General features: G+C 44.8%; 1 protein-coding gene across 1 annotated transcript in view; it reads left to right on the forward strand.

Annotated features, from left to right (window-relative positions):
* LOC135921156 (beta-hexosaminidase subunit alpha-like) overlaps nucleotides 1-13,290 on the forward strand; it is a 274,254-nt gene that overhangs the window by 134,295 nt on the left and 126,669 nt on the right. The window contains exons 5-7 of the mRNA XM_065455467.1: nucleotides 5,503-5,613; nucleotides 6,255-6,356; nucleotides 11,920-12,028. Of these exons, the coding sequence (XP_065311539.1) occupies nucleotides 5,503-5,613; nucleotides 6,255-6,356; nucleotides 11,920-12,028 (322 nt within the window). The remainder of the gene's footprint in view (nucleotides 1-5,502; nucleotides 5,614-6,254; nucleotides 6,357-11,919; nucleotides 12,029-13,290) is intronic.

Consider the following 13,290-nt stretch of genomic DNA (forward strand, 5'->3'; position numbering starts at 1 on the left):
TTCCCCTCTGTCGGCATGCTTTATACGCTTCAGTTGAGTATTAACAAGGGCAGGAGGTTTCTAAGACGGCGGGGCTAAGGTAGGTGTGTGTTGGGAGCAAGCGTAAGGTTACCACCTCGTTTCTGTTTAATTTATCGTGCAGTGACGGAAATGTGGGTCTTTTGAGTCTGTAATATTGGGTGAGGTTTCTGAACGTGGTCAGGGGTTCACCCCACGCCCATTGTGATTCTTTTTGGTGCATTTCTGCCGTAATGTTCAGACCCGGCCGACCCGATGTCACGCACTCGGGGCAGGAGACGACGGCCACATAATCTACGGTGGCTCGGTGTGTGAGACCTCGAGCCGTGGCGTGGACCGCCTCGTTACCCGGGACGTCGGAGTGTGCTGGGTTCCAGAGGAACAAGACCGTACGATTTTGTGTTTCCAAGGGCGATGTCTAGTCGTCCTCGTCAGACATGGCTGATGAATTTTTTTTGCCGCTAAAACTAAACAGTTTTGCATGGTAATGGCTCCCCCACTGCCAAAAAACATGCATCCCACACTACATGAAGGAAGACAAAGCAGAGCCAAGGAGATACAGAAAGGATTTGGACGAGATAAAGAAGCAGTTTTTGTAGAGGCAGCTAGACTGAAATGCAGGAAAGGATTCACAGCAGTCGTAGTAAATAGTAAAAAACAATATGCAACAAGCGTCACAATGGCGACAGCATTAGCTATAATACAAACTGAACCATACATAATAATCAGTGACTCACAGGCACCTGTTCGCATCTATGCAAATGGCCGAATCTGTGCGAAAAATACTCACATTATTGAAAGGAGCCAAAAAAAAAGCACAAGCACGTTCAGTTACTATGGACACCTGCTCATACTGCAACCTCGCCAGGTGACGGCGGAAACGACGAGGCGGAATGCAACGCAGCTCGAGGGCTAACCGACCGATTAGCGACAAACATTGGTGCCGTCAACTCGGGGGTCGCTGTTGAAGGTTAGGATAGATCTAACAAATACAATTATATAACAATACAAAATTCAGAGGCGCATTTATCCGCCCCCTAAATAAAGCTTAATAAATTGGAGTTCGCCCAGTGGCGGCAGTTAAAGACGAGGACCTAGTGTATTCCAGTAATGTGGAATATAATTTATCCAGATATATATAAGACAAACGGGTGTAAGTTAAGCGGCTTAACAGCAAGTCTTGAGCGCATGCTCTGGGAATGCAATTGGCTGACGAGTAGCAATTGGGAGACAGCCTCTAGCGAAAGCCTCCGCGCGCTGGTGTGATGTGGGGCTCTGCTCAGCCCCTGAAGATCAGCTGTGGGCAGTCCAACGTGCCGACGGCGCCGCCAGAGCCCAAGGCCCTTTGGCATATGCCCACCCTACTAACTTGCCGGACAAAATTAAGTTTCTACCACCAACAACTAAATGAACTTATACTTTGTGAGTTATTCTTCTTGCGTTGCGTGGCAACAAGCATAACAACACGCCAGACGCGCCAGATCATGCGTCATGCGTCAGAGACGGCACAGAAGTGAGCGAGGCCGGATGCACGTGTGAAGCTTGCCAGTTCGGCGAGATTTCTGTATGTCTTGTTTATTTCTTCTTTGTGATGTAACTTGGTTTGTTGGGCTCCCGGCATATTCTTGTGTTCTTTCTGCCCGTCGAAACGCACCTCTGCCCTAGTCGACTACCGTAAGGTGAGAAAGTTTGTCTGACAATCTGCAACTAATTACAAGCAATTAGGCTTACTGCCCGGAACCGATACTTGTGACCAGTCAGCGAATAACAGCTCGTACCTTCTGGCGCAGGTAACTGGAGTTAGGGGTGATCTTTGTGACGCTTTCTATAGGTAACAACATTATTGTAACTTATTTCGGTAGTTTATGGGCGCGCTCACTGCACCTGACTTTGTGACGCAATTTGCGAAAAGCAGCGCGGCCGTGTGACGCATTTAGTTTCCTTTGTACTGAGTCTTGATGAGACAAGTTCGTGACGCTTTCTCTGACCTCAACATTATTACAACGAAGCTCTCTATGGCTAGGATCTGGCGTATCACCTCCACGCGTAGACCGAAAATTTTTCATGCGATGACTGATCCCGAAGACAGTGCAGGCGCCTGCTTCACCTCATGCCGCGGAGGAGATGAAGCAGGCGTTAAGCCAAGCCATATGGGGCCCGGTCTCGAAGATAATGCAATGCTTGGCCGAACCGCGGTGGAGCTGAAGCAGTTATTAAGGGGCCCACATACACAGCTTTGCTCGTCATCCTTTCTCACAGAGTAGGAGAGCACTGAGTTCTTTCAGATTAATTTCGTTACGTTTTCGGACCCTTCTGATGCACGCTCGCCACGCCTGGCGTTGTGGCGCAGTTAGCGAAAAGCACGTCGGCCGTGGGACGCAGTTATTTTCGCGTGTACTGAATTTTACTGGTACAAGTTCGTGACGCTTTTTGTGGCCCCGCAACAACGTATGCCTTATTTCAGTACTCGCGCTTCCGGAAAACGCAACTAGCGATTGGCAGGAGTGATAACGCAAGAGTGTATTGCTTGCGCTGGTAGAACACGCAAAAAATTAACCGGCGGAGCTCAAGAACTAGGTATTGTCAATCGAAGATTGTCTTCTGAATGACTGAAAACAACCTTTGGACCCACGCATTTGTCTTGAGGGCGAACAGAAGACATTCGGATAGCGTGTAGCGTAATATAGCTGAGAGCCTGTGTTGTGGCTGCCTCACTGTACTTTGCATACCATCGCGTCGGCTGAGGCCAAGTTGTTTTGGAGACGCGCAGTCGCCCGTGTATTCGGGCTTCTACAGTGCAGGAAATAATCGCCGGGATTGGTCTAGTGCTTGGCAATGAGATGCTTTCTTCATATTTTATGGTATTCTTTGAGATCAGTCCGGCTTTTCTACGTCATGTGTGTAAAAGTTAATTTCTCTTGTTTGCTATGCCACCCATTCACGACTTATGCACATTTCTACAATCCTATATTCCTATATTTCTATAGGGAAGTATTCCTATAAGGTCTAAACACGAATATGCACATGCTTGTAATTTACTTTTTTTTCATGTGTTGTCGTGCGGTCGAGCTTCGTACGGGAACCACTGCTGCTTACCTGGTGCCACAACGTTGAATGAATACACAAAATCCCGAAACGAGCATATTGTCACGTGGCGGTGACGTTAAGAACACAGTAGCAATACTGTGATAGACAAAACTAACTTTTATTGGGCGAACCTGTGCCCGCAAAACAGGCTACACTTATAGCACAACGATAGCGGCGAACACGGTCGGCGATCGTCAAAAATCTGATCAGCGGGTCAAGCGCGTCGGCTTTTATAGAGCATTCGTCGAATGTTCCAGACTAATCGCTCGGACCCGCGTGTCTTCCACAAAGTCCTACACCATTCGTGTCACGCGATGAAATCTGATAACACAAGGTTCGGCGACAACAGACACGCGGATAGAAGCGTCGATAACTTTCCAGAAACGTCGGATACATGCAGGCGTGTCCCTCGCTGTGCGATTACAGTTGTTAAGCGGCGAAACGTGGTTGCCCCATAAAGATAAGTACACTTGTCAATATCTATATAGAAAGAGAGAGCAAAATAAACATTTCATCGTTTCAGAAGTTGTTTTGCGTCTACTTTATGAACTTTCACGAGCTACAGTTTCGATGGAGACTTGTAAAGATAGTTCGCAATACTTTTCACTATATAATAAAACGATTCCGCACCTAAACCGCGCACGGTGCAGCAGTACAATGGAAAAAAAAAACATGCCACGCCGATCAGCGCAGCCGGCCTCACGTTCAAAACGCGGGCGCCCAGAATCGAAACCGGAAGTCTGGCTCAGGTATTGATGCGGCCGGCTTGGTGCGCTACGGTCAATTTGGCCGCTGGGCTCTATGGGAATGTGCGCTCTTGTTGAACGTCTTTCTCTATGTTAGAACCTCCAACGAGTGATGTGTAAAAGCGGACGCGCTTGAACCGCTGATCGGATCTTCGACGGTCGCGGACTGTGCTTGACGCTATCGTTGTGCTTTTATTGTAGCTTCCTTTGGTGGGCACAGCTTCATCTAATGAAAAGTTCAGTTATTAGCAGTTTGTGTTCTTCTCCGTCGCTACTAAATGACAATATGAACTGTATCTGACTGCGCATATTTCTGTTAGACAGTTACCGCTGTTACCAATATTGGCTGCAGCTTATTCTTTTTAACTACTTTAGTTAAGATGAAGGCATAATTGTGACGCGACATATGCTCAAGAGCGCAACACAACCTTCCTTTATTTCGTTTCGACATGGGGCCCTATAACGTAAAACTATTCCAATATGTTTTATTCCAATCTCCTGACGTCAAATTTGCGTAACCGCCGACGTAAGGATCCGGCGGTCACTCGCAGGGTTGTCTGAATAGACCAATCAAACGCTCTCCTCGTTCCTAGGAGGTCGTTTTTGCTTGCTTGAAAAACGAATAACATTGCCTACACTAAGCGGCTTGTCTTATCTAATTGGATGGCAAGAGGCCAGGAGCACGCTCAGGTGGAGAGGGATTTGATGGGGCCGGGCCACTGCACTGAACATCGATAACCGGATCAAGAGGGTGGTGCCGGCGTCTGCGGTTGGTCCACTTTTTCTTACTATCTTGCAGTGGCTCGTCGAAAATTGCGGCGGCATGCAACGGAAGCTTAATAATGACGCTGAATCGGATCCTCGGCAACGAAGTGTTGGCAGAACGAGGTCGTAAACGTGCCGAAAGTGCTCAAAATTGTTTCACGGCCACGCAAAAAGTTTTATTAGACGCAAATAAACCCATGCTCTCCGGCAGGGGAGTGTAGCCAGTGTCGGAGCGATGGGTGGCAGCCATGTTTTATTCCTTTCGGAACGGGCAGCCTGCGGCTATTCAGAAGAAAATGCACTTTTGTTCGGCATATTAATGTATCTTTAACGCGTACACGTCACTTCGACGCGGTAAGCTTTTGCGGTTTTGTGACGTCACGTGAGAGGCAGGTGAAGTGGGTGCAGCCCGAAAACTTTGGACCAATAGCCGAGGGCTATGGCGAAAAGGCGTCGAATCAGAAATAAGCGTTTTTGTTTTGTTCGGTCATATTTTGCGTAATCAGTGTGTACACGTCATATCAGATGGGGAGCTATCACGGTTTTCGTGACGTCGCGTGAGAGACAGATTAAGTGGGGGTGGTCCAAAAAAGCTTTTAACCAATCATCGAGGGCTGATTGCAGAATTGGAATAGGAAAGTTTGAAATGGTTTTACGCTATAGCGCCCATGTTATTCTATTTAACGCATTAGCATCGCAACTAACAACATACGCACTAAATCACCCTGTTTCCTGTAATAACGAATAACTGTTTTCGATTAGCAAATAACTGCTTCATGAACAGAACACCCATTTTGCGTAACTGCTCCAGGCTAAGGCTTCTATGATGTGAAGTGGAGATAACTTCGCTTCAACCATAACTTTCCGCTCTATTCTCTCTGTTCAGTTCGCTCTCAACGAGACTGTCATCCACGACGCCCCAAGGTTCAAGCACCGCGGTCTCCTCATCGACACTTCCAGGCACTTCCTCCCACTCAAGTCAATCGTTGAGACATTGGTGAGTCTTGTCGAGGTGAATAATGAAACGTAGGGCATGTGACGGACCGAGAAACGGCTCTCTACCATAAATATTGTGAGTGTGTGTTAGAAAAGAGTGCTAAAATGGTATTGGAGCCTAATTGGAAATTGCGAGAGCAAAGATCACGGTTCACATCAAAATGTTCTCTGCGTTTGGTGTTGGAGACGCTACAGCTTGTTGTTCCTTTCACCACTTTGCCAAGGATTTTCCCCATGCCCTCGCTTCATATTACGAGCAGTTAGCCCACCTCTAGCCGCGCTCGAGGAATTCATTTGGTCTCCTTGCTTGTGGAGCAGTCTCTGCTCGAATGTTTTTCTATCTTGTGTTTTAATTGTTTCTGCTTGCTAATTTTTTTGCACATATTTGTACATGTGTATATCCTTTTTATTTTCTAGCGTAATTTATTAACACTGAAATTTGAAGTTTTCTTAGTGATTTGGTAACCTAGCTCGATGACGTGTGCGTGACGCAAAAAGTTAATGAATCGTCATCAACGTCTGGGTCTGCATTCGTCACTGATTCACAATTGGCGCGAAACAAACTGCGATCTGTAGTAATTATTCCCCCAACTTAGCGGCTGCCTAGTTCGTCTGCCGTGCAAGTGACGATTCTGATTTCAGGACGCCATGGCCTACAACAAGATGAATGTCTTGCACTGGCACGTTACAGACGACCAGTCTTTTCCCTTCGTCAGCAGAACGTTCCCTTCCTTGAGTGAAAAGGTAAGGCGGACCCCACCATTGTCTTGTCAGCGCCTTTATTTTTCAGCTCTTGAAGGGAGTTGTAACTGCCGTATGAATTTGTTCACGATCGACCACTCTATCCTTGCTTGGCGAAACAATCGGTGAGCATTATTGCTCTACGTGAAGCATTTTGTGCTTTCTTTGCTAATTATGATGTGCGCGGACGTGGAACCTAATCCAGACACAATCTCTCCGATGCTATTCACTGCGTGCTTCGCTATTAAACTGGGAAGCATCAACGGTGAATAGCTCAGCAACCATCGGTTTGTAGATGACATTGTCATGTTCAGCAACACTGGGGACGAATTACAACAAATGACTGAGGACCTTAACAAAGAAAGTGTAAGAGTGGGGTTGAAGATTATCATGCAGAAGACAAAGATATTGATCTAAAGCCTATCAAGGGAACAAGAGTTCAGAATCGCCAGTGGGCCTCTACAGCTTGTGAAGGAGAATGTTTACCTGGATCAATTACTCGCAGGGGACCCTGATCATGAGAAGGAAATTTACAGAATAATAAAAATGCCTTGGAGCGCATACAGAATTGGAGCAGACATTGTCAGATCGGGACTAGAAGCTTACCATTACCATTGAAAAGAATGGTGCATAACCAGAGCATTCTACTGGTGCTAACATATGGGGCGGAAACATGGAGCCTAACATGTTTGCTCGAGAGCAAATTAAGGTCCGCGCAAGCACTAATGGAACCAAGAAAGTAGGGCGTAATGTTAAGAGACAGGAAGAGAGCGCTGTGGATCAGAGAGCAAACAGGGACAGCCGATATTATAATTGAGATTAGTAGAAAAAGATGGAGATGATCCGGTCATCTAATGCGTAGATTAGATAACCGGTGGGCGTGCCTCATAATCGGTTCGTGCTTTTGGCACGTGAAACCCCGTTGTTTATTTTACATGGAACGGGTGATGTTTTAACCGAATAATTATTATGGAAATTATGCCGAATTTACTGGAATTTTATATAGATTTCTAATAAATTATATGGAGAACATATGAAATTGTTGTAATGCATACAGAACGTATCAGCAGCTTTGGCCGGAATATTTTCTTGTGGATGTCGTGTCGGCCATGAACGTGTCATTACCGTGGCAAATGAGTTCTGCGGAAGTCCGCAAGGTGGAGCGAGGTTTATGACAGCGAAAATTTTCATGCACCCGAGGGTAGCTGGAATCTACAAAGGAAATCCTTTTGCATAAGTGGGCAGGCTTGTAATGCGTGGGGCACAAAGCGGATGGTCTATGAGACTTAACGAAGAGCTTCAACACTAGGAAGACGCAGTGGAAGACGGCAGGGGAGTAGGTACTTCGAAGAGATTAGGAAACTCACACTCAGTGGATGAGGTCAATTAGGGCGAGACACGGGTAATGAAACATTATATGGAGAGGAAAAGCTGATGAAAATGATAAATATTGCGATTAAGGTTGTGTTCAATGCGCGCTGTAAACTAAGCGGTTTTTTTATGAGCCCCGAGTTCGTTTGTTTGTATCTCCTGTGGATGCTTTCTAAGAACAGTTCCAAAGTTGAGGAAGAAAGAAATGAACAGTAAGGTAAAGTAGATGGCAAATTTAATTTAACTTTTAGAGTGATAGAACCGCATTTGAAAAGACTGACTTTATAGAGGGTGACTTTGTCAGATGTTTTTTCGCTGTCGACTACTGTGGAGCCTTCTTAACTTCGCCTTTGCCAACTAATCCTGCTTCAACACAATCTTACTCTTGCATAGAGCAATTTACTACATATTCACTTTACTTCTTTTCTTTGTAGACAACTCTACTTTCGGCATCTGCTCATAGTTATTGCTGAGTAAATGTACAATTCGGCTTCCAATTTGACGCTCGCATAATTTGAACGAGTGTATCCGGGATTTACTGCGCGTTTTTCTTTCTTTTATCACGCAATACTACTGCTTTGTACATAGCTGCACGTTAGGTTGACGCTTTCTTTTTCATCCCGAGCGTCATTTCGACACCTGTTGTGTGTCCAGTGTGACCTACTGCGTCAAGTTGTCTAATTTATTACGAGACAAAAATAATTAGATACCAAAAAACCACGACTGGTCACTACAAAGATCGATTCAAGGAAGAATTCTCATAAACTAAGTCACGTCGTGTTCCGTCATGTAGCGGTCGTCTTGGGGTAATCAAGTAAAGGATCACGCCAATTCCAGTTTATTACCATTTGGATTTGCCGAATTAGTGCATAACACCACGTACAAAGAGATCTGTGAAGACTGCTTCAAGGTTAATAATCGCGATTAATCTTTAAAGCGTCTCACATTGATTTCTCGAATGTAAGTTATAGTGAACAAGACAAGTCGGGTAATAAGTGTTACAAGTGTTACGTTGAATTGTCGTTGGTTATAGGCTATACGCTCTTGATGGAATAGCGGAAAGCAATGGGAACGACACCAAGGCATGTCAGCGTGCGGATGGATGGCGAGCTCTTGTTTTCGTCCTCGTATTAGATGGCATGCATGGATCTCATATGTATGTTGATGCGGTTCTACTTTGTTTACGCTATCGGACCTTGTTGCCGAAAGAACGAAACTAAAATACAATCGCTACAAACTTGTAGACTGGCAAAGAAGCTTCAGAACAAATTAAAGAACCCGCAAAGAGCGATGGAACGAAGAATGCGTGGCATAACGTTGACAGACAGAAATATAGCCGTTTGGATCACAGAGCAAACGGGTATAGCCGATATTCTAATTGACACGAAGAGAAAAAAAGATGGAGCTGTGCAGGTCATGTAATGTGCGGGTATATAATCGGTGGACCATTGAGGTGACGGAGTAGGTCCCAATAGAAGGGAAGCGCAGTCGAGAATGGCTGATGACTAGCTGGGGCGATGAAAATAGAAAATTCGCGGGTTCTAGTTGGACTCAGCTGGCTCAGGACAGGGGTAACTGGAGATCGCAGCGAGAGGCCTTCGTCCTGCAATGGATATAAAATAGGCTTATTATGATTATGGTGATGATGAAGATGATGATGATGACAGCTGCAATAACTTGTTAACAACTAAATTCCTCTGTCGCACAATGCGTAATAAAGAACAATTTCTGTAAACAAATTAAAAATACAAATGAAGCACCACTATTGTGGGGCAGAATTGTCGGGAGTTTAAGCAAAACTTCATTTAGGCCTAGTTGGTACATAATTCTGAACTTAAAGTTACAGAGCACGCACCTAAGACGGACCACAAAAGGAAGATAGGACACACACTGGTGCTGACTAAAAACTTCTTTATTTCTTTGTCGTCGATGCATACATAAAGCCTAGGCCCCACAAACGCGCAGGTCCGGGAGCATAGCTTTGAAAGCTTGTTAGGCGCAGGAAAAGCTGAAGGAACGCCATGCCTGTAAGCTACTTTCTTGAGTTGATGGGCGACCTCATGTATACAAGAGACCACCGCAGACCTTCGCGTTTCACGTTCGGCGGCCGGCCTGTTTGGGGTTTTTCTACTCTGACTCACAGCTTCAACCACGGCAGTCAAAAGCGACATAGGGAACCCAGGTGCCAGAAGTCGGCTGATCTGATTATCAAAACTTTCTTGCATCTTCTACACACACGAACTCTTAAGAGCCAATTCCATACATGAGGACGCAATGCCTCTTTTCACAATCTTCGAGTGCGCAGACGTAAAGGACAAAAGTTCATTTTTCGCACGAGGTTGATACTCCCAACACACATGACGTTCACACGTAAGTGAAACATGACATGACGTACGTGAAACGGGAAGGCCTGTAGTGGTCCCTTATCCACATAAGGTCATTCATTAACTCAAGAAAGTTGCTTGCAGGCATGGCGTTCCTTTAGCTTTTTCTGCGGCTAACAAGTTTCAAAGCTACGCTCCCTCACCTGCGGAGAGACCAGAAGAGGATGATAAATTCGGCATGGTGCCTCATACGTGTCGTGTGCTGTCGGCGTGGTTTATGCCATTCCACTCTCATGTGGTAAGACGTACGTTCGCCAGACAGGGCGTTGCGTCAATGAGTGACCCAGGGAACATGCGCAAAATGTAAACAAAAATGTAGATAGAGGAGCTCACCTTGTTACGCATATAAACTCTTGCAGCAATTGTGCGGCGCGACTTGATCGGACGTAGATACTTGGCAAAAGCAAGGACGAGCATGCGCGGCTTGCCTTAGAGGCCTACCACATAAAAAGACAAGGCGGTAATTGCATCAATGATATATCTTTGTCCCTGCACCCACATGAATTTGAATTCCTACGTTCACGTATGTAATAATTTGGCAGATCTCAGTAATGTAACCTGTGCGCCTGCGCGGCTGTGTGGACTAGGGTTTATATATGCACAGACGACGAAGAAATAAAGTTGTTAGTCAGCGCCAGTGTGCGTCGTATCTCCCTTTTGTGGTCCGTCTTAGGTGTTTGCTCTGTAAGTTTAAGTTCAGAATCGTTGGGAGCTTGGATGAGTGCCTTAATTTGAGCAGATAGAGGCAAGAAATATATTTCGAGCATTTTTTTACGTTCGAGATAAAGTATTTATTTATTATTTTATTTGAAAAATACTGTCAGCCTTATACAGACCCTTACAGGGAGTGGACGGGTCGGTACACGTAGGAGTACAATTTATCAACCATACCTCAGTAATCATAACCGATACAACCCCAATCGATACAAAATCCTGTACAACCGATAACAAACAAATCGTAAGCCTCATAAATAAGCATAAAACATAAGTAGACATAATATAACGAAGTATAGCATGGTGCATGTTGCATAGTGCGTATTGCATATGGGTTGGATTAAGAGAAACAGCAACCTTAATTTGATATGGTCAATATGCAGCATGCCAGTTAGGGGGAGCAATACAATGTTTAGTGTTCTGTGATGTATTGTTACGTACGTAAAACACAACGTAACGTACTTCACAGCAAATAAATTACTTAGATGCAAGACCAACAAAATATCGACAACTCGCATACGGAACGATACCGTTTCTTCGTTCTTTTCTACAGCGTTTGCACTTTGGCGTTTACGTCAGTAGTGCTGTATCAATATTTATATAAAACTAAAAGGACGATTTTCCGTAAGGCTAAAAAATTCATGAATTATGATGTGTAACAGGCAATGAATTTATCAGACTTCATTAGCTACACCAACATCCACTAATGAGGAACAGGCAGTGGCAGGCATGGCTAGCGGATGAGGGTCGGGAGTGCCAATTGGCTCTTCTGGACCAAGCTGAGCGAGTCGCTCGTGCCAGTGAGGCCCTGTAATAGGGGCCCCAACCATCATGCATAAATTTCGTGATTGTTAATAAAGCCTTTACTCACTCACTCATCGGCTTTTGTCACACTGATGCTATGAACTGCTAAAATGAAGTAGAGTATGCGTCTCAAAGCCTGACCCGATATGCTTCGGTTTAGACTGGGGTGGGAAGCTGGAGCTCACGTAAAGGCAAGTGTGTAAAGGCAAACCTTTTTTCTGCAGCTGGTTCAATGACAATGCCGCTCCGGCTTATTCACAGTGCAATAACAGTGCTTTTAACCGATGTTTCAGGGGGCCTTTGACCACGAGACTCATGTGTACAAGCCCACTGAAGTGCAGTACGTTATTGACGAAGCCGCTGCCAGAGGCATTCGAGTTATGGCCGAATTCGACACGCCTGGTGAGGGAGGGCTGTCTTGATATTTTCTTTTGATTTAGCTGTGCCTCATCCCTAAAGATTCAGCGATGCTCAGTCAGAACGGCGCATATCTTTGGCGTGGAGTAATCAGACATAGATACTTTAGCTTTAGCCGGTAAGACTTATTTTGTTTTTGTAGTAGTTTATACAGACGAATAACCATGAATTACGGTACCAATTTTCTTTAAATAATTATTTGTCTCTTCTACCAAAAGAACACATTGGAGCGGCGTTAAAATAATTTGTTCAAGTTCTATTTCGCTGAAGAGCATAAGGAAAGGGACAAGTCTGGATTCGTTCATGGTTAAAGCACAGTGAAAACGCGGCTAAGTTGAGTACTAGCGACCCGAGACAAGTGGCTCGTCTATTTCCATTGTGGGCGGTAGCTTGTCATCGATCCAACACCATTACATGGTCTATTACTTTTTTTCATTTCACATACCCACTGCAGTGGTTAAATTGGCACTTGACAATTGGTAATTTGGTAATCGAAATGAAAGGTTCAGTGAACGGCCATGATGGAAACATTCTCGCAGAGTGCAAAAAACAACGAAAATACTAATAGCCAACATACTTTGGCATATCTTAAAGATGTCCGGGAGTTCGTATTCAGCGACAAGCAATTAATTTCACACTATGTCACATCTCATCAACAATGTCATCAGAAGCTAACAAACACTGACACCAAAGACAACATAGGGGAAATTACTTCTGCCTAATAAATGAAATAGAGAAACAATAAAATAACGGAAATTAAAGTGAATGAAAAAAGAACTTGGATGAAATGCAAGTGGATGAAATGCGAAGGTTGTGGGTTCAGTTCCCACCTCCGGCAAATTGTTTATTCATTCAATTTATTTTCCGTTAATTTATCGTTTATTTATTTCATTTATTAAGCACAAGTAATTTCCCCTACGTTGTCCTTGGTGTCAGCATTTGTTGGCTTCTCATGATATGACTAATAAAAATCGGGCCCCTCGGTTAACCCCCTTTCTTCTCGTTTATTACATAACAAGGGTCTCGAATACGGCAACATTGATGCATTCAGGTACCATATGTGGGTTTATTGAACATTTGCCTTCACCCATAAAGATCACGTTCTCGTGATTCCTGCGGCAAAAAGGACGTTCCACGTCCGCCGCCAAGGTCTGTGAGTGGTGGCACTGGCTAACAGTCCCAGGGTTCTACTATTACACGTAGGAGGAGGAGGCAAAGGAGAGGAAAGACAGGGAGGTTAGCCAGTG

Source organism: Dermacentor albipictus, chromosome 8 (genome assembly GCF_038994185.2).
Source record: "Dermacentor albipictus isolate Rhodes 1998 colony chromosome 8, USDA_Dalb.pri_finalv2, whole genome shotgun sequence".
Classification (NCBI taxonomy): domain Eukaryota; kingdom Metazoa; phylum Arthropoda; class Arachnida; order Ixodida; family Ixodidae; genus Dermacentor; species Dermacentor albipictus.